General features: G+C 41.5%; 1 protein-coding gene across 2 annotated transcripts in view; it reads left to right on the forward strand.

The window, feature by feature from the left end:
* Nucleotides 1–26112, forward strand: part of LOC139410676 (mediator complex subunit 27) — a 97174-nt gene that overhangs the window by 32980 nt on the left and 38082 nt on the right. For both annotated transcript variants that reach the window (XR_011634529.1, XM_071156070.1), the window contains exons 3-4: nt 11305–11435; nt 23373–23466. Coding sequence is in view for 1 of the 2 variants with exons in the window: in XM_071156070.1 (XP_071012171.1) it covers nt 11305–11435; nt 23373–23466 (225 nt within the window). In the remaining variant the exon portion in view is untranslated. The remainder of the gene's footprint in view (nt 1–11304; nt 11436–23372; nt 23467–26112) is intronic.

Below are 26112 nucleotides of genomic sequence, written 5' to 3' on the forward strand. Positions count from 1 at the left end.
ATCCAGGCTGTATCACATCTGGCCGTGATTGGGCCATAGGGCGGCTCAAAATTGGCCCAGCATCGTTATTGACCCAGCATTTTTATTATTACCAATCCAGCATTGGAAAACCTCCATAGATTCAACCACAAAGACTGTTTGTAATTCACTGCTCGACAGAGGGACATTGCAGAGATCATGTTAAACAGGGGTGAGTCCTTATTATGTTACTTGTTAAGCAACTCTTGAACTTACTTATGCTTGCCATGACAAAGGGGTTGAATTCTTATTGACTCAAGACATTTCAGATTTTCATTTTTTATTAATTTGTACAAATTTCTTAACATAATTTTGCTTTGACATTATGGGGTTTTGTGGGTAGGCCAGTGACAACATATCTCAATTTAATCCATATTAAATTCAGGCTTTAACAACAACAAATGTGGAAAAAGTCAAGAGGTGTGAATACTTTCCGAAGGCACTGTATGTGAACCACAGAAGATGAATATGGATAGAAACATTACCCTAGATGAATTGTTGGCCATCAATAATTTACAAAATGGGAAATCCCAGTGGAATTTTTAAGACACTTTGTCTCAAATTGCTAAAGCCCATGTTACTTATGCTCACAGCAGCTCTAAAGAGAAATGAACTTCCCCATTCACTATGTTTGGCTACAATCACCCTACTTAAAAATAAATGAGGATCCATTGTAATGCGGACTTGTCTGCCCAGTATCACTCTTGAATATGGATTATAAAATTATTGGTAAGGTATTGGCTTTTTGCATAGAAACGGTAATGCATAGTTTATTCATTCAGATTAAACAGGATTTCTTCAGAGATCTTGCTCTATTTAAAATCAATTTTTATTTGTCACATACACATGGTTAGCAGATGTTAATGCGAGTGTAGCGAAATGCTTGTGCTTCTAGTTCCGACAATGCAGTAATAACCAACGAGTAATCTAACCTAACAATTTCACAACAACTACCTTACACACAAGTGTAAAGAGATGAAGAATATGTACATAAAAATATATGAATGAGTGATGGTACAGAACGGCATGGGCAAGATGCAGTAGATGGTATAGAGTACAGTATATACATATGAGATGAGTATTGTAGGGTATGTAAACATTATATTAAGTGGCATTGTTTAAAGTGGCTAATGATACATTTATTACATCAATTTTACATTATTAAAGGCTGGAGTTGAGTCAGCATGTTGGCAGCAGCCACTCAATGTTAGTGGCCTTGCGATAGAAGCTGTTTTTCAGTCTCCCGGTCCCTGCTTTGATGCACCTGTACGGACCTCGCCTTCTGGATGATATTGGGGTGAACAGGCAGTGGCTCGGGTGGTTGTTGTCCTTGATTATCTATATGGCCTTCCAGTGACATCGGATGGGGTAGATGTCCTGGAGGGCAGGTAGTTTGCCCCCAGTGATGCGTTGTGCTGACCTCACTACCCTCTGGAGAGCCTTACGGTTGTGGGCAGAGCAGTTGCCGTACACGGCATTGATACAGCCCGACAGGATGCTCTCGATTGTGCATCTGTAAAAGTTTGAGTGCGCTTTTGGTGACGAGCCGGATTTCTTCAGCCTCCTGAGGTTGAAGAGGCGCTGCTGTGCCTTCTTCACCACGATGTCTGTGTGGGTGGACCAATTCAGTTTGTCCGTGATGTGTACGCCGAGGAACTTAAAACTTACTACCCTCTCCACTACTGTCCCGTCGATGTGGATAGGGGGGTGCACCCTCTGCTGTTTCCTGAAGTCCACGATCATCTCCTTTGTTTTGTTGACATTGAGTGTGAGGTTATTTTCCTGACGCCACACTCCAGGGGCCCTCACCTCCTCCCTGTAGGCTTTCTTGTCGTTGTTGGTAATCAAGCCTACCACTGTAGTGTCGTCTGCAAACTTGATGATTGAGTTGGAGGCGTGCATGGCCACGCAGTCATGGTTGAACAGGGAAAACAGGAGAGGGCTCAGAACGCACCCTTGTGGGGCCCCAGTGTTGAGGATCAACAGGGTGGAGATGTTGTTACCTACCCTCACCACCTGGGGGCGGCCCGTCAGGAAGTCCAGTACCCAGTTGCACAGGGCGGGGTCGAGACCCTTGGTCTCGAGCTTGATGATGAGTTTGGAGGGTACTATGGTGTTAAATGCTGAGCTGTAGTCGATGAACAGCATTCTCACATAGGTATTCCTCTTGTCCATATGGGTTAGGGCAGAGTGCAGTGTGGTTGCGATTGCGTTGTCTGTGGACCTATTGGGGCGGTAAGCAAATTGGAGTGGGTCTAGGGTGTCAGGTAGGGTGGAGGTGATATGGTCCTTGACTAGTCTCTCAAAGCACTTCATGATGACGGAAGTGAGTGCTACGGGGGCGGTAGTCGTTTAGCTCAGTTACCTTCGCTTTCTTGGGAACAGGAACAATGGTGGCCCTCTTGAAGCATGTGGGAACAGCATACTGAGATAAGGATTGATTGAATATGTCCGTAAACACACCAGCCTGCTGGTCTGCGCATGCTCTGAGGACGCGGCTGTGGATGCCGTCTGGGCCTGCAAGTCTTGCGAGGGTTAACACGTTTAAATGTTTTACTCACGTCGGCTGCAGTGAAGGAGAGTCCACAGGTTTTGGTAGTGGGCCGTGTCAGTGGCACTGTATTGACCTCAAAGCGAGGAAAGAAGTTGTTTAATTTGTCTGGGAGCAAGACATCGTGGTCCGCGACGGGGCTGGTTTTCTTTTTGTAATCCGTGATTGACTGTAGACCTTGCCACATACCTCTTTTGTCTGAGCCGTTGAATTGCGACTCTACTTTGTCTCTATACTGACGCTTAGCTTGTTTGATTGCCTTGCGGAGGGAAAATATACACTGTTTGTATTCGGTCATTTTTCCGGTCACCTCTATTAGATATGGTCAGCATAATCAAAATGAATATATTACCATGGTTTATGTATTTATTCCTGGCCCTGCCAGTTTTAATTCCATGTACATTTTTAAATAAAATAAATGGCCTGCTCTCAACTTTATTTGGAATGGAAAGACCTTGAGTCAAATTGACTGTTTTACACTTACCCTATAAAGCTGGAGTTCTTGGACTACCTCTTATGAAGATGTATTACTGAGATGCACAATTGCATTCACTTAAACAATGAACAGCAGACTATCCTTGTGCATTTAGGAGTATCAAAGCCACAAAAGTAATACATTGTGATGTAAAATATATTCACTACTTCGGGTCCAAGGCATCGATGAAAAAAACAGACATTCCAATGATTCCCAATTCCATTTGTATTTGGGGGAAATGTACATGCATTCATGAGGTCGAAAAACCTATATCATCAGGCACCCCTGTTTGGAATAACCCCACCTTTCCTCCAGTGTCCTTTAAGTCCAGGTTCCAAACTGGTATCATGATTTTTGAACGTGTACTATGATGGATCTCAACTGTCATTCAATTAATTACAGGAAAGATTAGGAATATCCAAGGTCGAGTTCTTCCAACTCAGAAATCGTATTCAATTGCTTCAACAGAATCTGGATGAACCTAAGGCATCTAGCGCAGAAAAAAATCTGAAAGAAGCTGCTACGCCAAAGAAGTTTGTTGCCAAGTTATATCAAGGGTTGATTGAAACTGTACCTGATGGTTCAGAATAGAGGTCGACCGAATATGATTTTTCAACACCGATACCGATTATTGGAGGACCAAAAATTCAGATACCGATTAATCTGCTTTTTAATTTTTTTAATGTATTTGTAATAATGACAATTACAACAATGCTGAATGAACACTTATTTTAACTTAATATAATACATCAATAAAATCTCAAGTAAATAATGAAACATATTCAATTTGGTTTAAATAATGAAAAACAAAGTGTTGGAGAAAAAAGTAAAAGTGCAATATGTGCTATGTAAGAAAGCTAACGTTTAAGTTCCTTGCTCAGAACATGAGAACATTGTGGGGCAATAAAGTATTTAGTCAGCCACCAATTGTGCAAGTTCTCCTACTTAAAAAGATGAGAGCGGCCTGTAATTTTCATCATTTTTCTCCCCAATTTCGTAGTATCCAATTGTTGTAGTAGCTACTATCTTGTCTCATCGTACACTTCAACTATGACAGACAAAAGGAGAAAAAAAACCCAGAAAATCACATTGTAGGATTTTTATGAATTTATTTGCAAATTATGGTGGAAAATAAGTATTTGGTCACTTATAAACAAGCAGGATTTCTGGCTCTCACAGACCTGTAACTTCTTCTTTAATTAAGAGGCTCCTCTGTCCTCCACTCGTTGCCTGTATTAATGGCACCTGTTTGAACTTGTTATCAGTATAAAAGACACCTGTCCACAACCTCAAACAGTCACACTCCAAACTCCACTATGGCCAAGACCAAAGAGCTGTCAAAGGACACCAGAAACAAAATTGTAGACCTGCACCAGGCTGGGAAGACTGAATCTGCAATAGGTAAGCAGCTTGGTTTGAAGAAATCAACTGTGGGAGCAATTATTAGGAAATGGAAGACATACAAGACCACTGATAATCTCCCTCGATCTGGGGCTCCACGCAAGATCTCACCCCGTGGGGTCAAAATGATCACAAGAACGGTGAGCAAAAATCCCAGAACCACATGGGGGGACCTAGTGAATGACCTGCAGAGAGCTGGGACCAAAGTAACAAAGCCTACCATCAGTAACACACTACGCCGCCAGGGGACTCAAATCCTGCAGTGCCAGACGTGTCCCCCTGCTTAAGCCAGTACATGTCCAGGCCCGTCTGAAGTTTGCTAGAGAGCATTTGTATGATCCAGAAGAAGATTGGGAGAATGTCATATGGTCAGATGAAACCAAAATATAACTTTTTGATAACTCAACTCGTTGTGTTTGGAGGACAAAGAATGCTGAGTTGCATCCAAAGAACACCATACCTACTGTGAAGCATGGGGGTGGAAACATCATGCTTTGGGGCTGTTTTTCTGCAAAGGGACCAGGACGACTGATCTGTGTAAAGGAAAGAATGAATGGGGCCATGTATCGTGAGATTTTGAGTGAAAATCTCCTTCCATCAGCAAGGGCATTGAAGATGAAACGTGGCTGGGTCTTTCAGCATGACAATGATCCCAAACACACCGCCCGGGCAACGAAGGAGTGGCTTTGTAAAAAGCATTTCAAGGTCCTGGAGTGGCCTAGCCAGTCTCCAGATCTCAACCCCATAGAAAATCTTTGGAGGGAGTTGAAAGTCCGTGTTGCCCAGCAACAGCCCCAAAACATCACTGCTCTAGAGGAGATCTACATGGAGGAATGGGCCAAAATACCAGCAACAGTGTGTGAAAACCTTGTGAAGACTTACAAAAAACGTTTGACCTCTGTCATTGCCAACAAAGGGTATATAACAGTATTGAGAGAAACTTTTGTTATTGACCAAATACTTATTTTCCACCAAAATTTGCAAATACATTCATTCATTAAAAATCCTACAATATGATTTTCTGGATTTTTTTTTTCTCATTTTGTCTGTCATAATTGAAGTGTACCTATGATGAACATTACAAGCCTCTCTCTTTTTAAGTGGGAGAACTTGCACAATTGGTTGCTGACTAAATACTTTTTTGCCCCACTGTATGAAAGCTGGTGGTTGTAGTTATTATAGGAATTATAGGACTATTTCCCTCTATATATAAAAAAAAATATATATATTTTTTTTTAATTAACCTTTGACTATTGGATGTTCTTATAGGCACTTTAGTATTGCCAGTGTAACGTTTGAACGTTTGAAACGCTATTAGTGCTCGCTAACTAGCTAGCCATTTCACTTCGGTTACACCAGCCTCATCTCGGGAGTTGATAGGCTTGAAGTCATAAACAGCGCAATGCTTGAGGCACAACAAAGAGCTGCTGGCAAAATGCACGAAAGTGCTGTTTGAATGAATGTTTACACGCCTGCTTCTGCCTACCACCGCTCAGTCAGATACTTAGATACTTGTATGCTTGTATGCTCAGTCAGATTATATGCAACACAGTACACGCTAGCTAATATCTAGTAATATCATCAACCATGTGTAGTTAACTAGTGATTATGAATTATGTTTTTTTTATAAGATAAGTTTAATGCTAGCTAGCAACTTACCCTGGCTTACTGCATTCACGTAACAGGCAGTCAGTCTCCTTGTGGAGTGCAATGAGAGAGTGGCAGGTCGTTAGAGCGTTGGACTAGTTAACTGTTGTCAGCTCGGGGGATCCAATCTTGCAAGGTGAAAATACGTCTTTCTGCCCTTGAACAAGGCAGTTAACCCACCATTCCTAGGCCGTCATTGAAAATAAGAATGTGTTCTTAACTGACTTGCCTAGTTCAATAAAGATTAAATAAAGGTGTAAAAAAAAAACTACGGAAAATCGGCCCCCAAAAATACCGATTTCCGATTGTTATGAAAACTTGAAATCGGCCCTAATTAATCGGCCATTCCGATTAATCGGTCGACCTCTAGTTCAGAACCTATAAGGAAAAAATTAGAAAAGGATCTAAAGAAAGAAATTGAGGAGAACCATTGGTCACAGATATGTGAAAATGCTCATCATACTTGTTCCTACAACCTAAGACATAAACTACTGCAATTTAACATAATTCATAGGACTTGTTCACAGACATATCACATCTCTGTTGGATTTGCAAAAAGCATTACATATTCTGTGGTCCTGTGTCAAACTAACACCATTTTGGGATAATATTTGTATCATTTCATTGTGTCTAGGAATTTATATTCATCCATCTTCACGATTATGTCTTTTGAAAATGTAAATATTACTGATCAATATCAGAGAAATGTATAGCCGTCAATTGGAAATAAGTATCTAGTTACATTCCTTTAGATATGGTATATTATAAAGTTAAACAAACAATTGAGAGATTTGACAATTTGGAGGACATGCAGTATGTTGATCACCTTGGAGAATGTTTTGCATAGTGGGCGTTTTGTTTTCATATTTGAAAGAAAAATGTCAAAACAGAAACCAGAAGTGTTTCGGCCCTCGAGGACCGCAATTGAACAGCCCTGGGCTAAAGCAACATTATCTGCTCTGCAGCTTTTATGCTTGTTTATTTCTATCCATTGGATTTAGTGTGTTTGGCATTCAGTTTGAGCTTCACTGGGCTCCTGCAGCATCGGGCTGCTTCACAATCCAGGCCTAACAAAGTAGCCTCATTAGCCATGAAGAGGAGGCTTGGTCAATTAAAATAATTCCCCGTTAGCACAGCTGCTTTGGTCAGCTAAATTTAGCTAGGGGAGCGCTGTGTAGTCTGCCTCTCGCCTTGATTTGATTTGAAATGGCTCTCCATAGCCGCACATCTTGGCTAATTAGTTCAAGAGGAGGAATATTTGAATAGCAATTAATGAGCTGTGGGATTATATGAGCCCCAATTTAAGTGCTCTGTCTGTGGATGAGCCTTGTGGCGAATCCACAAAGAAGTGAGGTGATGTACCATAAGATAGCTGGCGGAATCAGTCCAGATGAGACCTGCTACCTGTTTGCACTGCAGCCAGGAGACCCTGAGGAATGGTGCTAGGTTGTCCTCTACTTGTTGATTTTATTTCTGTTGTCTCCTGTTGTGGTAATACTTTGTGACATACTGGTATAGGCTTACTGCATTTTGATACAGGATACATTAAAACTGATCAGAAGCATGGCTTTATCATATCAGCAATTTTCAACCTGTTGAAGAATTGCTGCAAAGAAACCCTTAACATTATACACTAAACAAAAATATACACAACATGCAACAATTTCTAATATTTTACTGAGTTACAGTTGATATAAGGAAATTAGTCAATTGAAATTAATACATTAGGCCTAATTTATGGATTTCATATGACAGGGAATTCAGATATGAATCTATTGGTCACAGATACCTTAAGAAAAATTGTGGTTCAGAAAACCAGTCAGTATCTAGTGTGACCTCTATTTTTACCTCATGCAGCGCGACACATCTTCACATGGTGGATTTGCTGGATATTGGCGGGAAAACACTGTCAAACACGTTGATCCAGAGCATCCCAAACATACTCAATGGGTGACATGCTTGGTGAGTATGCAGGCCATAGAAGAACTGGGACATGTTCAGCTTCCAGGAATTGTGTATAGATCCTTGCGGCATAGGGTCGTGTATTATCATGCTGAAACATGAGGTGATGGCGGTGGAGGAATGGCAAGACAATGTGCCTCAGGATCTCCTCACAGTATCTCTTTAAATTGCCATTGATAAAATGCAATTGTTTTCGATGTCCATAGCTTATGCCTGCCTGCCCATACCATAACCCGATTTCCACCATGGGGCACTCTGTTCACAACATTGACATCAGCAAACAGCTCAGCCACACGACGCCATACACATTGCCTCATTTCTGCCCGGGTATAGTTGAAACCGGGATTCATCCGTGAAGAGCATAGTTCTCCAGCGTGCCAGAGGCCATCGAAGGGGAGAATTTGCCCAATGAAGTCGGTTACGACGCTCAACGGCAGTCATGTCAAGACCCTGGTGAGGACGATGAGCATGCAGATGAGCATCCCTGAGACGGTTTCTGACAGTTTGTTTGAAATTCTTCAGTTGTGCAAACCCACAGTTTCATCAGCCTGTCCTGGTGGCTGGTCTCCGAAGACGCCGGATGTTGAGGTCCTGGGCTATCGAGGTCACGTGGTCTGTAGTTGTGAGGCCGGGTTGGACGTACTACCAAATTCTCTAAAACGAGGCAGCTTATGGTAGAGAAATGAGCATTCAATTCCCTGGCAACAGCTCTGGTGGATATTCCTGCAGTCAGCATGCCAATTGCACGCTCCCTAAAAAATTGACATCTGTGGCGTTGTGTGACAAAACGGCACATTTTAATGGCCTTGCGTTGTCCCCAGCACAAGTTGCACCTGTGTTCTGATCATGCTGTTTACTCAGTTTCTTGATATGCCACACCTGTCAGGTGGATGAATTATCTTCCCAAAGATGACATGCTCACTAACAGGGATGTTAACACATTTTGTGCTCAATTTGAGAGAAATACGCTTTTTGTGTTAATGGAACATTTCTGGGATCTTTATCTCAGTTCATGAAATATGGGACCAACACTTTTACATGTTGCATTTATATTTTTGATCAGTATAAGTTGACTAATAAAACATTTATTATACACAGAGTGTAAAAAAACATTATGAACACTTTCCATGACACTGTCTGACCAGGTGAATCTAGGTGAATGCTATGATCCCTTATTGATGTCACCTGTTAAATCCACTTCAGTCAGTGTAGATGAAGACCGGTTTAAGAAGGATTTTTAAGCCTTGAGACAATTGAGACATGGATTGTGTATGTATGCCATTCAGAGGGTGAAGACAAAAAAAGTCTGCCTTTGAATGGGGTATGGTAGTAGGTGCCAGGCTCACCTGTTTGAGTGTGTCAAGAACTGCGATGCTGCTGGGTTTTTCACGCTCAACAGTTACCCGTGTGTATCCAGAATGCTCCACCACCCAGAGGGCATCCAGCCAAAGGCAGGGCTGTGGTCGAAAATGTGTCATTGATGAAAGCGGACAAAGGAGGCTGACACGAATTGTGCAGAGCAACAGATGGGCTACAATTAGTCAGCTGACAGTCCAGCACAACATTGGTGCTCAAAGACCCATAAAATAATGCACAACTCATTATACCTTGACACGAATGGGGTATGGCAGCCGACGACAGAGTTCCACTTCTTTCAGCAAAAATGTAAAAACTGCGGATGCAGTGGGCTCAGGAACGAAAACACTGGACCTTGGAGAATCTGATTAATCCCAGTTCCTGCTATTTCATGCTTTTGGGAGGACTAGGGTATGGAGAAAACCCCATGAGTACATGCATCCATCCTGTCGTGTGTCAACATTGCAGGCTGGTGGTGATGTTGTGGGTTGTTTTTTCTTGGCACACATTGGGCCCCTTGCAACCTTTAAATTCCACAGGATATCTGATTTTTTTCCGGCAGGATAATGCCCCATGCCACAAGGCTAGGATTGTCCGGGAATGGTTCCACAAATATGACAGTTAATTCTGCTTACTGCAGTGGCCTGTCCAGTCACCAGATCTCAATCCAATTGAGCATCTGTAGGATGAGATGGAACAAGCTATTCGGAGTAGAGATCCACTACCAGCCAACTGGTGTGAAGCATATGAGTCAACATGGACCAGAATCCCTGTGGAACGCCCCTACGAATTGAGACTGTTCTGAGGGCAAAGGGGGGTGCAACTCAATATTAGGAAAGTGCTCCTCATGTTGTGTATATGCTTATTAAACATTATGCTAATTATACCTGTAAATTCATACCAAATTAGTAATGTCTTTATCAGGCCTGTACATACCCTGTTTTTATTTTTTATTGCTGGTCCCTTTAGGCTTTACTGTCACATTTGACACCTGCCGTTGGGCTGTAGGATGGACGCTGATTTTAACACCTGTGTGTTCTGCATAGCTTCCATCTCTTTCACGCCATTTCATCAGACGTGGAGTGGCACTGCCGATAGGCTTCTGTCGCTTCTACATCAAAGTGAGAGCTGCTTTACTTGCCACTCGTCGCTCCCAAACCAACAACAGGAGGAGAGGGGGAGGCAGAGTGGGCAGGAGTGGAGGATATAGTTGGGCTACCAAACCAAATATTTCTCCTTTTTAAGTGAGCAGATTGTTGTCAGGCTTGGGTTTTAGCTTTGGGAAAACAGTCGGCTACAGTGTCTCAATTAAACTTGATGATGAGTCACTTCTTTTCTTATTTTTCTCTACTCTGCTGCCAATGTTATCTTGTGAATTTTCTGGTTTTGTGTGGGCTGCTCCAGGCTAGAACAGAGGACACATTATAATATATAACAGTACCGCTTTCAACTTGTCATGTGTCACTTAACTCAAGGTCAGATTTCTACCTTTTATTGCCTTTAATCTGACGCCTGTCACATTACTGTCATATCGTTGGCCTTGGAGCTGTATTTAAGTGTCTCAAGGTTTAGTGACAAAACAGACCCAGGCTAACTCAGCTTTTGGGTATTCACTATGTATGCTTGATGTGATGTGGTTTAGAGCTGCTCAGGATGATCTCCACCCTGTAATAGAGTACCGTCTGAAGTGTCTTGTCCTTCTCACCACAGTAGATACATATCCTACCACATGGTTCCAATGTTTCTGTGGGTTGCTTAAGCAAGGTGCATTTTGGATTTCAGCATTGGCCATATAAGTCTTAATCCCTAATGCCCCATGTTTCCTGTTAGGCCTAGTTATTGTATTAAAACATGGCATGTTTTTATTATTTTCTGTTATTTTCTCCCCATTCAGTTGCAGTACCATGCTGGCTTGGCGTCCAGTCTTCTTAACCAGCAGTCATTGAAGCGCTCAGCTAACCAAATGGGGGCATCTGCCAAGAGAAGACCCAAAGTCCAGCCCAGTACCCTGGTTCTGCCACCACAGTAAGTACAGCCCCTCTTCCTGCTTAAACATTTCCCTGATAGTTGCTAATACAATGGTTGAATGACTGCAAGATGAATGATCTCCCTCCAGTTATTTGTCTTTCTGTTTAGAGTTTTCATAGTCCAGAGGGATCATGTGACTAATACAAATGGTGCATTGTCTTATTTTGTTGTCTTAGACCTCTTGCTTTGATAGGAGAGTGATGAGAGTGGGGGAAGGGCATGCAGGAGGCCTGGTTGGAGGGACTGAGGGACGACGTCCCCAGTGGAAGATGAAAGTGGTTGAAGGAGAGTGAAAATAGTGGTCCCCCGCGGGCATAGTGCGTGGTCCCCAGCTGGAAATGCTGCTACAAAACAGAAATCCATTGTGTGTTGGGCTCTTATGGATAGTCCTTGATCAGTGTGGCATTGTACCCTTAATCATCTTTGTACGCTGGTCTTTGAAATCGCCCACCTTTTTTCATCAATGTGCCTTTTGATAGATATAGGCTTCGGTTTTCATAATGTTATTACAATGCAGCCTTCTGGTGGATCAGGTTTGCAGAATGTGTGAAAATGGCACCTGGTGCTCTCTTCTGTTCACCCTCACACCCCTTGTCAACAAAAGAAAGATCCTCACAAAATGTCAGATTCACTGGGTTTGGGTGACATTATCCCCCCATATTTCCCATCTGGCACTTTAGCAGTTTTTGGCTTGGGAGGTAGGGCTGTCTTTGCTCAGTAAAGTGTCTGCACTCTGGATGTAAAAGGAAATATCAATAGTGGGCAACAGTGAAGGCACGGCTGTCACTGTACATCTTCCCTGAGCAGCTTCTCACTGTCCGATTCCTGCGTTGTGCTGGGGTGACTCTGAGCTTTGGGGAAGTCTAATGGCTCCGTACAGCACAGGAAGAGAGTGGATGAAGAGTGGGTCAAGGTGAAGCCAACCAGCGGCTCCTCTGTCAAACGTCATTGTTCTGATGAATTTGCCGTTTCTAAAAGGAGCAGCCAGCGCATGAATTATGCAGCACAACCTTTAAGTATTTTTTGCATCCACCCTCCGGCATTTTTCTTCTCTATGTAGCTACAGAAATGCCCCAGAAAGTGCACTGTGTAATTACAGTATTCCAAAGAAATGTTGATGGTAGTGAAAATGATATGATAGTACTGAAAATTATATAATAATGGGTTTATGCAGACACTAGCTACCAAGGAGTCAAGTCCTTAACAGACACATTTCTGTTGGACATTAGATCAATGGCAGGCCATTAGAGACTGGCCAGGGTGAAGGTTCAAATCGAATCTGCTATGTCATGTGAGCTAATCCTTGAAAACAATCATGGTCAACGTATGGAGAAACCAGGTTATACAATCTAATAGCCTATTAGTCCAACAAGTCACAAGAAGAGTTTGGCATGCAGGAGTCAAGACTGAATGCTGAAGAGATTAACAAATAATAGAATACATCTGACTGCTAACTAGCATGCCTCATGGTAGGACGTTGTCTGGGATGTGGCTTTGGTATGAAAGGGGGTTTCCAGATGCATATGAGAGAAGCGAAGAGGCAAAATTCTATTTGGCTGAATTTGCCGAAATAGTCATACCTGAACAGCAAACCTGGTTTTAAAAAACAGATAAAGCAGATAAAACAACGGCACAACGCCTCTCCCCTATTTGACCTAGATATTTTGTGTTTATGTATTGATCAAATCAAATTGTGTTTGTGACGTACGCATGGTTAGCAGATGTTAATGTGAGTGTAGCGAAATGCTTGTGCTTCTAGTTCTGACAGTGCAGTAATATCTAACAAATTCACAACAACTACAGTTGAAGTCGGAAGTTTACATACACTTAGGTCGGAGTCATTAAAACTAGTTTTTCAACCACTCCACAAATTAAAAAACGAAACGTTTGACCCACCCGAAACGTTTGACCCAAGTTAAACAATTTAAAGGCAATGCTACCAAATACTAATTGAGTGTATGTAAACTTCTGACCCACTGGGAATGTGATGAAAAAAAAAAAAAAAACTGATATAAATCAGTCTCTCTCTTATTATTCTGACATTTCACGTTCTTAAAATAAAGTGGTGATCCTAACTGACCTAAGACAGGGAATTTTTACTAGGATTAATGTCAAATATTGTAAAAATAAATACGGAGTTTAAATGTATTTGGCTAAGGTGTATGTAAACATCCGACTTCAACTGTACCTTATACACACAGATGGAATAAGAATATGTACATAAATATATGGATGAGTGTTGGCCGTGCGGCATAGGCAAGATGCAATAGATGGTATGAAATACAGTATATACATATGAGATGAGTAATGTAGGATATGTAAACATTATTAAATAGGCATTATTTAAAGTGACGAGTAAAACCTTTTTATTAAATCCATTTGTTAAAATGGCCAGTGATTTGGTCCTTTAGTTTGTCCATGGTGTGTACGCCGAGGAACTTTAAAACTTTCCACCTTCTCCACTACTGTCCCGTCTGTGGATAAGGGGGTGCTCCCTCTGCTGTTTCCTGAAGTCCATGATCATCTCCTTTGTTTTTTGTCGTAAAGTGAGAGGTTGTTTTCCTGACACCACACTCCGAGTGCCCTCACTTCCTCCCTGTAGGCTGTCTCGTCATTGTTGGTAATCAGGCCCACTTCTGTTGTGTCATTTCGAACTTGATGATTGAGTTGGAGGTGTGCATGGCCACGCAGTCTTGGGTGTACAGTAGAGGGCTGAGCACGCACCCTTGTGGGGCCCCAGTGTATTGGATCAGCAAAGTGGAGATGTTGTTTCCTACCTTCCCCACCTGGGGGCAGCCCGCTTAATGATGAGCTTGAAAGGTACTATGATGTTGAATGCTGAGCTGTAGTCAGTGAACAGCATTCTTACATAGGCATTCCTCTTGTCTAGATGGGATAGAGCAGTGTGGTGGTGATTGCATCGTCTGTGGATCTGTTGGTGTGCTATGCAAACTGAAGTGGGTCTAGATATGTAGCTATGTGCGCCATTGTAAAATTAATTTAGTTCTGTTATTGTCTATTAATGTTCTGTATTATGTCATTTTTTGTGTGGATGCCAAGAAGAGAAGCTGCTTCTTTCGCAACAGCTAATGGGGATCCTAATAAAATACCAAACGGTCAGATCACTGTATCAATGAGGCAGATCACTGTCATGCATATGTGTTAATCCTCTAAATGGAGTCATGCTGAATGTAATCAGCTAAACTGGCACATATTGACTGACTCCTCTCATGCATAAGCCAACCTCCCTTAGACCGCTAGCTAGCCCCCCCCGGTCTGGATTATTATGTTAAGTGGTTAACACATTTAGGTTAATCATGCATCTCTTTGAGCTGCTAGAGTTGCTGCTCTGTCTAATCCAGAGACGCAGTGACCGAGTTAGAGCAATCTATTGTTAAAAGTGAAGATAAATGTACGATTAAAGTCAAACTAACCAGTAAGCATGATCGTGATTCCAACTGACTGACTGATATCAGATCTATTTTTTCTCTGGAAGGGTACCACTACACGCTGAGTGTACAACATATTAGGATCACCTGCTCTTTCCGTGACATAGACTGACCAGGTGAATCCAGGGGTGAAAATTATGATACCTTATTGATGTCACCTGTTAAAACCACTTCAATCAGTGTAGATGAAGGTGAGGACACAGGTTAAAGAAGGATGTTTAAGCCTTGAGACATGGATTGTGTATGTGTGCCATTGAGGGTGAATGGGCAAGACAAAAAATGTGTCTTTGAACGGGGTGACATCACATTGTAACTGGAGTGATCATTTCCATTTGGTTTGTCTTCTCGATGAAGTTTGGGCCATCGCATGGTTCTTCCCATTTTCTTTCATTGATCCCTAATATTCTGAAACCATTCTCTCCATATATTCTAGTGAGTCTGTGGACAAAATTCCAACTAAAAAAGAGACACAGTATTTAAAGGGATGACTTAAGAGAAATGTACTGAAAAGCCTATTGAATGAAAACTTCACGAGAAAATCTGTTGGCCAGTAAGTGGGAGTGTTTTCAGCAGTTGAATTACATTTATTTAGCGCGCACAAGGGAGCCATGCCTGCAAAGCCCGTTAAGCACCTGCACAAGGTAAGTCTGAATACCAACTTACTGAGAAGTGAGTAGGAAAGGCATGTGTAATAAAGGTGTAATATCCTAAGTCAGAATCAGGCCCTATGTGCATTGGGTTGAACATAGGCAGTAGAGTTGCTTCATAAAGATGCAGAATGTCAATTGGCAGCATTGTAGGGTGCCAGGCGGCGGCCAGACAGTTACAAGACAAGACTTGTTCTTACATTCATACTGTATCTTCAAAAAGACTAGCTGCTACACAGACAGTCTAATCTTCATGTGTTTTCTTTTAGTCAAGTCCTATTTGCATAGAGTTAGGCCTAAATTCCCTGTTTGGAGCATTTGAATTAGGTTAGGGTTACATGATGATGTCCCAGAATCACCTGCTGCCCGCACCATGGAGGACTTGGTGGCAAGGGGTGGTTGACTTTCCCAATTCAACAATATTCGGCTGTCGATGAAGGCTTAAATTGGGAAGCCAATCAGAGCACAAGGGTGCTCTCCCCACAAGAAAATGAAAGTACATTTAGTCAGTCTACAGCGAGCTGAACGTTTTTGCGCCATTGTGTTTTCATCTTTAACCCTCCAAACCATCTATAGACTATTGTCTCTCATCAGGGCCACATTTGCTGTGAGCACACCAGGCATGGCAAAGATCAACGTTTCTGAAGATTGTGCAAAGCTGTTGTAATCGATGTGAAATGGCTAGCTAGTTAGCGGTGGTGCGCGCTAATAGCGTTTTGATCGGTTATGTGACTCGCTCTGAGACCTTGAAGTATTGGTTCCCCTTGCTCTGCAAGGGCCGCGGCCTTTGTGGAGTTATGGGTACCGATGCTTCGTGGGTGTCAGTTGTTGATGTGTGCAGAAGGTCCCAGGTTCAAGCCCAGGTTGGGACGAGGAGAGGGACGGAAGCGTTATTTCATAGTTTTGATGTCTCCACTATTATTCTACAATGTAGAAAATAGTAAAAATTAAGAAAAACCCTTGAATAAGTAGGTGTGTCCAAACTTTTGATTGGTAGTGTGTATATATATATTATTTTTTGCTAGGTAGTAAACATTAGCTAGTGTTAGTCGGTTATACCTGTGCCAAAACTCTGGCATTTCTTATCCTATAGCTTGTTCTCCATCTTTTGTTGTGCCAACATTTTTGAGCACTTATCTCAAACTTGTTTTCTCCTGGCTCTCTCTTGTTTCTCTTCAGCAGAATTGAAATACATATTGTATTGGCACCTAAGTATTGTGATAATATAGTTCTTGGCAATTCCAAGCCCTCATTAGGACAAAGGATGATATGGCAGCCACTTCAACACACAGAGGCAAATATTTGACTCTCTCAAACCCATCCTCGTTTTGTATTTAGGGAGCAGCTCAATATCAAGTAATTAGGGCTATGCTAATTGAGTATCCCCATGGTGCATGGTTTCGTTTTAGGGAAGTCAACTTTACATGGAGACTGGAAGAAACTTGCAAGAAAAACAGGCCTCTGTTTTTTTTAAAAGGTGTACGGAAGTTTTCAATGTTGAACCATACATGTACCAGGGGAATTTTTGGGGTGTCAGGCTCAAATAACTTGGTTTAGTTATAAGTGGAACTTGGAACTCCTAGCCCAGAATGGCAAGTATCCAACGCCTAGGGAGATGTTAATTTACAATACTGATTTAAGTCAGTGAAAATGTGTTGTGTTCTGGTTAAATGAGTTTCACTCCGTAGATGAATTATTAAGCAGTTAGATGTAAGAACAAGTCTTGTCTTGTAACTGTCTGGCAGACTGCACCCTACAATGCTGCCAATTGACATTGTTCTGCATCTTTTTTAAGCAACTCTACTGCCTTTGTTCAACCCAATGCACATAGGGCCTGATTCTGACTTAGGATATTACACCTTTATTACACATGCCTTTCCTACTCACTTCTCAGTAAGTTGGTATTCAGACTTACCTTGTGCAGGTGCTTAACGGGCTTTGCAGGCATGGCTCCCTTGTGCGCGCTAAATAAATGTAATTCAACTGCTGAAAACACTCCCACTTACTGGCCAACAGATTTTCTCGTGAAGTTTTCATTCAATAGGCTTTTCAGTACATTTCTCTTAAGTCATCCCTTTAAATATTGTGTCTCTTTTTTTAGTTGGAATTTTGTCCACAGACTCACTAGAATATATGGAGAGAATGGTTTCAGAATATTAGGGCTCAATGAAAGAAATCCATCTAAATATATGCATATTCGTCTCTGTTTCAGCACCAATTGGTACATTTTAAAATACTCTGATCTTGTAGATTATTTAGGGTTAGGAAAATATTTGTGAATATATATTTTTTTTAAACAAGTTAGGAGAGCCTTTTAAAACATTCAGTTCTTCAACCCGTGGTAATGTTGTAAGATTAGTGTACATAGAATTATAATAGGTCGAATAGTGTACAATAGTAGGCTATACCCTTGTCTATTACCTGCACTAGCCATGGAACTGTGTGACAACACAGCCAAGTATTGTGCCATCAAACTGTTGCAGCTTGGTCTGCGCTCCGCTAAATAACAATTTAATTAGCCCACATGTCTTTAAAAAAAGATATATACTACTGTTCAAAAGTTTGGGGTCACTTAGAAATTTCCTTGTTTTTTAAAGAAAATAAATGTTGGTCCATTTAAAATAACATCAAATTGATCAGAAATACATTGTAGACATTGTTAATGTTGTAAATGACTATTGTAGCTGGAAACGGCAGATTTTTAATGAAATATTTACATAGGCGTACATAGAGAGGCCAATAATCAGCAAATATCACTCCTGTGTTCCAATGGCATGTTGTGTTAGTTTGAGAAACAGACGCCTCACATGTCCTCACCTGGCAGCTTCATTAAATAATACCCACAAAACAGCAGTCTCAATGTCAACAATGAAAAGACGACTCCCGGATGCTGGCCGCCTAGGCAGAGTTGCAAAGAAAAAGCCATATCTCAGACTGGCCAATAAAAATAAACTATTAAAATGGGAAAGATTAAAATGGGATTAAGATGGGCCTAGAAAGCCAGCATCCCAGAGTCGCATCTTCACTGTTGACGTTGAGACGGGTGTTTTGCGGGTACTATTTAATGAAGTTGCCAGTTGTGGACTTGAGGCATCTGTTTCCCAAACTAGATACTCTAATGTACTTGACTTCTTGCTCAGTTGTGCACCGGGGCCTCCCACTTTTTTATTCTGGTTAGGGCCAGTTTGTGCTGTTCTGTGAAGGGTGTAGTACACAGCGTTGTACGAGGTCTTCAGTTTCTTGACAGTTTCTCGCATGGAATTGCCTTCATTTCACAGAACAAGAATAGACTGACGAGTTTCAGAAGAAAGGTCTTTATTTCTGGTCATTTGAGCCTGTCATCAAACCCACAAATGCCGATACTCAACTAGTCTAAGGAAGGCCAGTTTTATTGCTTCTTTAATCAGCAAAACAGTTTTCAGCTGAGCTAACATAATTGCAAAATGGTTTTCTAATGATAAACTTGGATTAGCTAACACAACATGCCATTGGAACACAGGAGTGATGTTTGCTGATTATTGGCCTCTCTATGTACGCCTATGTGGATATTCCATAACAAAAATGATGCCCTTTCCAGCTACAATAGTCATTTACAACATTAACAATGTCTACACAGTATTTCTGATCAATTCAATGTTATTTTAATGGGCAAAAAAAATGTTTTTTCTTTCAAAAACAAGGACATTTCTTAGTGACCCAAACTTTTGAACGGTAGTGTATATTATCAACACCAATACGCCTGCGTAGAATGTCAGAGATGGCGGGCCGGAGCTACGGTGCCCAAAATGGCAGATTTACCCCCTGCTCGCTTGCGCCTCCTTAAACCACCCTTCTGGTCAACAGGAGTAGATTGTTTTGGCCCCTTGATGATCAAGTTAGGTCGTCATGTGGAAAAGAGCTTGGGCATTCTATTCAAGTGTTTGACAACCAGATGTGTCCACCTGGACCTACTGGAGAGTTTGGATACTGAAGCCTTCCTCATGGCCCTACGGCGGTTTATCTCCTGACGGGGGAAACCCCACGAGATCCTGGCTGACAGAGGTACGAACTTCAAGGCAGGAGAAGCCAGGTTGGAGGAAGCCTTCCAAGCCATGGAACCCAGCCTCCAGGATCAGCTGATGGACCAACAAATCTCATTCAAATTTAACCCTCCGGGCGCTCCTCATTTTGGAGGAACATGGGAGCGAGAGATCAAATCTGTAAAGACGGCCTTACGAGTCGTCCTGGGGGACCAAACTGTCACTGAAACTGTCTTGAGGACCGTCCTGACAGAGGTGGAAGGGATTCTGAACTCCAAACCCTTGGGATATCTCTCTGAAGACATCGCTGACCCCGATCCGGTTACACCGAATATGCTCTTGATGGGACGCCGAGATGCGTCACTTCCTCAGGCCATGTATGCTGATACCAACCTCGTAGGCAGACGCCGGTGGCGACACAGCCAAATCTTAGCTGACCATTTTTGGGCTATTCATTCGGGATTACCTACCAAGTCTACAGCAAGGAGGGAAATGGCCAGCCTGGAAACTGGCCAAGTAGTAATGATGGTGGACCCTCAGCTGCCTCGAGCCTCCTGGCCGGTGGGCCGTATAACTAAGACCATGCCTGGGACCGATGGTCGTGTTAGATCAGTGGAGATCCAGGTGAAGAACCGGACATATATCCGGCCAGTTGAACGACTAATTCCTCTCCCTGAGATGACAGAGGACGGGGAGCAATGAGCCTTTTTTGAGGAGTGTGGAATTTAACAAATTTCCGGGGTGGCTGTAGAAAAGGCCCATGGAGTTGGTGGAATACTCCTTTAATTCATTGCCATTTACTCAGCTGGGCCAGGGGTGCTTTAATTAGGTCAGGTGGAAATGTCAGACAGATCTCAACTCCATAAAAGGAGGAAATTGCCATCGCTTGATCTCGCTTCTTTCCTTAACTCCAATCTGATCCAGAAGTTCTGTGCGTCCCTGAATCCACGTAAGTCCACCGACTATGTTACCTTTCATCTGAATTATCTGCGGCGATCAGGAGAGTGGGCCATTCAGTTACTGTTAATAGTTATTACAGCGGAGCGCGGCTTGGAGCGCAGCTTCAAACATATTGTGTAATGTGAATTGTCAATGATCACGGCCCTACGGATCCTCATAGGCCAATTATGCAATCGATATGGTTCATGTGTATTGAAATTAATTATATGTACACATGAAGACAATTGAAAGAGTGAAATGAGAGAGTGAAATACGAGCCTAAATGACTCGCGGATGATTACTATTGACTTAATGAACTGAACTGTTGAACTCCCTAACTTATGTTAATAATGAATGATCTGATTTGATCTTTGATTATGAATTTGATTGGATATATGTTATTTGTTTCCTTTGTGATGCAGCACAGACTACTCAGTAAATATACCACTTTATGGTTAAAGGAATTCCTGCCTCAGTCTCATCCATTCCTCTGTCACCTGACACGTCACCTGTTCATCTTCACTGTCAGTCATCCTACCTGTCCAGCTACCCACACAGATTCCACTAATCTTTCACTTACTAATGATCCTCAGCAACAACCAGCTGAAGGGAACTAACAGTAAATTGACAGTTGAATGTATGTGGTTATTAGTCCTACTGAGGGTCGATACTGATAGTTGCTAATATTTAACATGATAGAAAAGAGGTGGGTTGGCCGATAAATAAGACATTCGAGATTGCCCCTCCCTGCAAGTTAAAAGGCTCTACAATTTAAATTATGCATAATGGCACAGCATTTCATAAACTTTACTGTGCAAAAGTCATGTTAATATGCTTCAGTTTGCTGCCATATGACTGGTTTCACATTTGTCTCCAGCTATTATAAGGTAGAATTTATCAAAAACAACGGTCATTTATATTTACAATTCCCTTATCCAAACTGATTACTCATTTACCTAGCTCGTATCAAGTTGTAAGTTATAGTGCATGGAGAATGCTGTTATTTCTATCGGAAAAAAAGATAGTATATACTTTGTCCACTTTTACTTGAAACCAGCAGGTTTGCTCTACTTCATTCAGGGTTTCATCTCGGGTAAAGGTAGTGGAGTTATTAGGGAATTAACTCAAGGTCAGAACAAGGCATATCTGTAGACACACCCCCATCACACAATCTATTCTATCTCCACCCCAAAAGAAAAGCGGATAAATCGCATTATATTAACGAGGGGAATAAAACAATTTCATACATTTTAGAATAAGGCTGTAACCTAACAATGTTTAAAAAGTGAAGGGTTCTGAATACCTGTGGATTACTGAAGAAAACGCACAAACAAAACTTAGGTTTTTGGATATAAAGACACTTTATCGAACAAAAGGAACATTTATTGAGCAAATTAATGTCTTCTGAGTGCAACCATATGAAGATCATCAAAGGTAAGGTATTCATTGTATCTCTATTTCTGACTTGTGTAACTCTTCTACTTGGCTGGTTACTGTCTGTAATGATTTGTCTGCTGGGCTATGTTCTCAAATAATCGTAAGGTTTGCTTTTGCCGTAAAGCATTTTAAAAAATCTGACACCGTGGTTGGATTCACAAGAAGTTCATCTTTAAACCAGGGCGGCCTGCCGGGGCGGCAGGGTAGCCTAGTGGTTAGAGCGTTGGACTAGTAACCGGAAGGTTGCAAGTTCAAACCCCCGAGCTGACAAGGTACAAATCTGTCATTCTGCCCCTGCCCACTGTTCCTAGGCCGTCATTGAAAATAAGAATTTGTTCTTAACTGCCTTGCCTAGTTAAATTAAGGTAAAATAATTAAAAATTCTGAATTTTTATAATGAGTATTTCTGTATTTGAATTTGGCGCTCTGCAATCTCACTTGTAGTTGGCCAGTTGGGATGCTAGCATCCCACATACCCTGAGGTTCATCTACACACAATACCCCATGACAACCAAACAATAACTTTTTTTTGTGATAGTTTATATGACACAAAATAACAGACATCAGTATTACTTATGTATCACAATACATAAGTATTCAGACCCTTTACTCAGTACTCTGTTGAAGCACCTTTAGCAGTGATTACATCGTCTTTAGGTGCCTTTTGGCAAACTCCAAGCGGGCTGTCATGTGCCATTTACTGAGGACTTGCTTCGGTCTGGCCACTCTACCATAAAGGCCTAATTGGTGGAGGGCTGCAGAGATGGTTGTCCTTCTGGAATGTTCTCCCATCTCCATAGAGAAGCTCTTGAGCTCTGTCAGAGTGACCATCGGGTTCTTGGTCATCTCCCCGACCGAGTCCCTTCTCCCTGGATTGCTCAGTTTGGTCGGGCGGCCAGCTCTAGGAAGAGTCTTGGTGGTTCCAAACTTCTTCCATTTAAGAATGAAAGAAGCCACTGTGACAGAATCCTGTCTCGGAGCTCTACGGACAATTTCTTCGACCTCCATGGCTTGGTTTTCTCTGACATGCACTGTCAACTGTGGGACCTTATGTAGACAGGTGTGTACCTTTCCAAGTTATGTCCATTCAATTGAATTTACCAAATGGGGACTACAAGTTATAGAAACATCTCAAGGATGATCAATGGAAACAGGATGCACCTGAGCTCAATTTCGAGTCTCATATAAATAAGCTATTTCTGTTTATTTTTTTATACATTTGCAAAAATTTATAAAAACCTGTTTTCAGTTTGTCATTATGGGGTATCGTGTGTAGATTGTTGAATATATTGTTTTATTTAATCAATTTTAGAATAAGGCTGTAACCTAACAAAATGTAGAAAAAGTCAAGGGTGTCTGAATACTTTCCAAAGGCACTGTTTTGTAGTTTGAAACATTTGCTATTTTTTTCTAAGGGTAAAAATGTACTCTGTCATCCTCCAGGTATGTGGACGACGTGATATCTAGGATCGGCAGGATGTTTCCAGACATGTCGATTGAACTCTTCCGACCCAACGGGACGTCAGCAGTACTTCTGGTAAGATTCCTCCTCACCACCGGGAATACAACACTCCTCTGGTCCAAAACTGCTTCTCACACATTCAACATCTGACCAATTATTCAAGTTTGGAAGGCCACTCCCAATATAAATATATTAAAATGCTGACCAAGATGATATTTGCATGGTGTCAGCAATATCCACAAAAGAACATGCAAGCTATGCACCTTGTCCTCAGTTTTTTCCTTCATCGGATACCAGGATGAGTGCAGCTTCCTGTCCATGACTGCTGTCCAAAAATACAGAACCAAGGAGCTATTATGGTGTGTGTATTCTGTGACAAGATATCCATGATAGAGGGACACTGCTTAAGTTCCTTGACTAATGATTGTTATGTGCAGTTGAAAGGGTACTGCACATCTCACTGTTCATGCAAGAGGTAGATTATAAAGAAACATCTTCAGTCCTCCTACCAACACTAGGTTCTCCCCAGCTCTGCTTTTCCTCTGAGTTTTATTTATATGAAGTGCTTAAGCATTCGAAGAAGAGTTGAGCTGTTAAATATTAATACTACCTGTAATTATTAACATGGTTCCCTGGGATGTGTAGTGGAGCTCTGCTCTACAGCAGCATACATACTGCTGAACGGCACAGCTACTGTTCTTTACTGTCTCTTACCACAAAAAGGACCCTACAAAGTCAGTGCCCCTGACTTAGTGATGTGAGGAATAGCACTCTGGTCAGTCTTGCTATTTTAATCATGACCACCAGGTCGTCAGCACTCAGCAATTTGGCCTTCCCTTTAAGTATTTTTGTATTTTATTACAGATCCCCATTAGCTGTTGCCAAGGCTACTCTTCCTGGGGTCCAAACAAGATTAATGCAATTGCATACAAAATGAAACAGTAGATCACACAACACATTATTACACACTACTCTACCACAACATATCTACAATACAACACATTATTACACACTACTCTACCACAACATATCTACAATACAACACATTATTACACACTACTCTACCACAACATGTCTACAATACAACACATTATTACACATTACTCTACCACATCATATCTACAATACAACACATTATTACACACTACTCTACCACAACATATCTACAATACAAAATCCATAATACAGTAATATAACAATATTACAATGTAAGTTTGTGTAGAGTGCGTGTGTTAGCGTGTCTTCACAGTCCACGCTGTTTTCCTTATGAGGTGTAGTTTTCTTTTTTCTTTTTTTTCTTGCATTAGTTACAGTGCCTTCAGAAATTAAGAAAAAATGACAAGCCGAAATGTCAATAAGTATTCAACCCCATTTATGGCAAGCCTAAATAAATTCAAGAGTAAAAATGTGCTTAATAAGTTGCAAGGACTCACTCTGTGTGCAATAATAGTGTTTAACATAATTTTTTAATCACTACCTCAACTCTGTACCCCACACACACACAATTATCTGTAAGGTCCCTCAGTTGAGCAGTGAATTTCAAACACAGATTCAACCACAAAGACCAGGGAGGTTTTCCAATGCCTCGCAAAGAAGGGCACCTTTTGATAGAGATTAAAACATGTAAACAAAGAAGACCTTGAATATCCCTTTGAGCATGATGAAGTTATTAATGACTCTTTGGATGGTGTATCAGTACACCCAGTCACTACAAAGATACAAGCGTCCTTTCTAACTCATTTGCTGGAGAGGAAGGAAAACGCTCAGGGATTTCTCAGTGAGGCCAATGACAACTTTAAAATATTTACAGCGTTTAATGGCTGCGATAGGAGAACTGAGGATGGATCAACAAAATTGTAGTTATTCTACAAGACTAACCTAATTGACAGACTGAAAAGAAGGGAGCCTGTGCAGAATAAACATATTCCAAAAGATGCATCCTGTTTATAGCACATTTACTAAAGTAACACTGCAAAAAATGCGACAAAGCAAGGACTTTCTGTCCTGAATACAAAGTGTTATGTTTGGGGCAAATCCAATACAACACATTACTGAATACTAATGTTCCCTATAATTTTTTTCTAGCACCTAGGAAATTTGAGGTCTTTTGTGTGAAAATGTTGTGCAACTTCCGGTGCGCATTTACAGTGAACACTGAGGCTATACCCTTACAGTTTTAGACAGTAGCCTTGTGGCCAATGTTCCCTCAAAAAAATATCAACAGTGAGCAAATTTCAGGTCTGCTGAGCTCAAACTTGAATATTGTGTGGTGTACAGGCTGAGTCGTGCGCAATATAATATTTTGTTTCTGTATTTTACATTGAAAGTGGCTAATATGCCTAGTCACTTTTACCCCTACCAACATGTACATACTGTGTTACTTCAATTACCTCAACTACCGCGTACCACTGCACATTGACTCAGTACTGGTACTCCTTGTATATAGGCTTATTTTTTTAATTGTTACTATTTCATTGGAAAGTCTACATCTGTTGTTTTCGGGGCATCCAACAATAGTGTGTTGCAGCGATTTTACTTGTTGTGGTTGACGTGTATAGTGTTAAGTCATCAGCATACATAGACACACAGGCTTTACTCAGTGCCAGTGGCAGGTCATAAGTAAACATTTAAAAAAGTAAGGGGCCTAGACAGCTGGCCTGGGTAATGCATGACTCTACCTGGATTATGTTGGAGAGGATTCCATTAAAGAACCCCTTCTGT

Source organism: Oncorhynchus clarkii, chromosome 6, assembly GCF_045791955.1.
Source record: "Oncorhynchus clarkii lewisi isolate Uvic-CL-2024 chromosome 6, UVic_Ocla_1.0, whole genome shotgun sequence".
Lineage (NCBI taxonomy): Eukaryota > Metazoa > Chordata > Actinopteri > Salmoniformes > Salmonidae > Oncorhynchus > Oncorhynchus clarkii.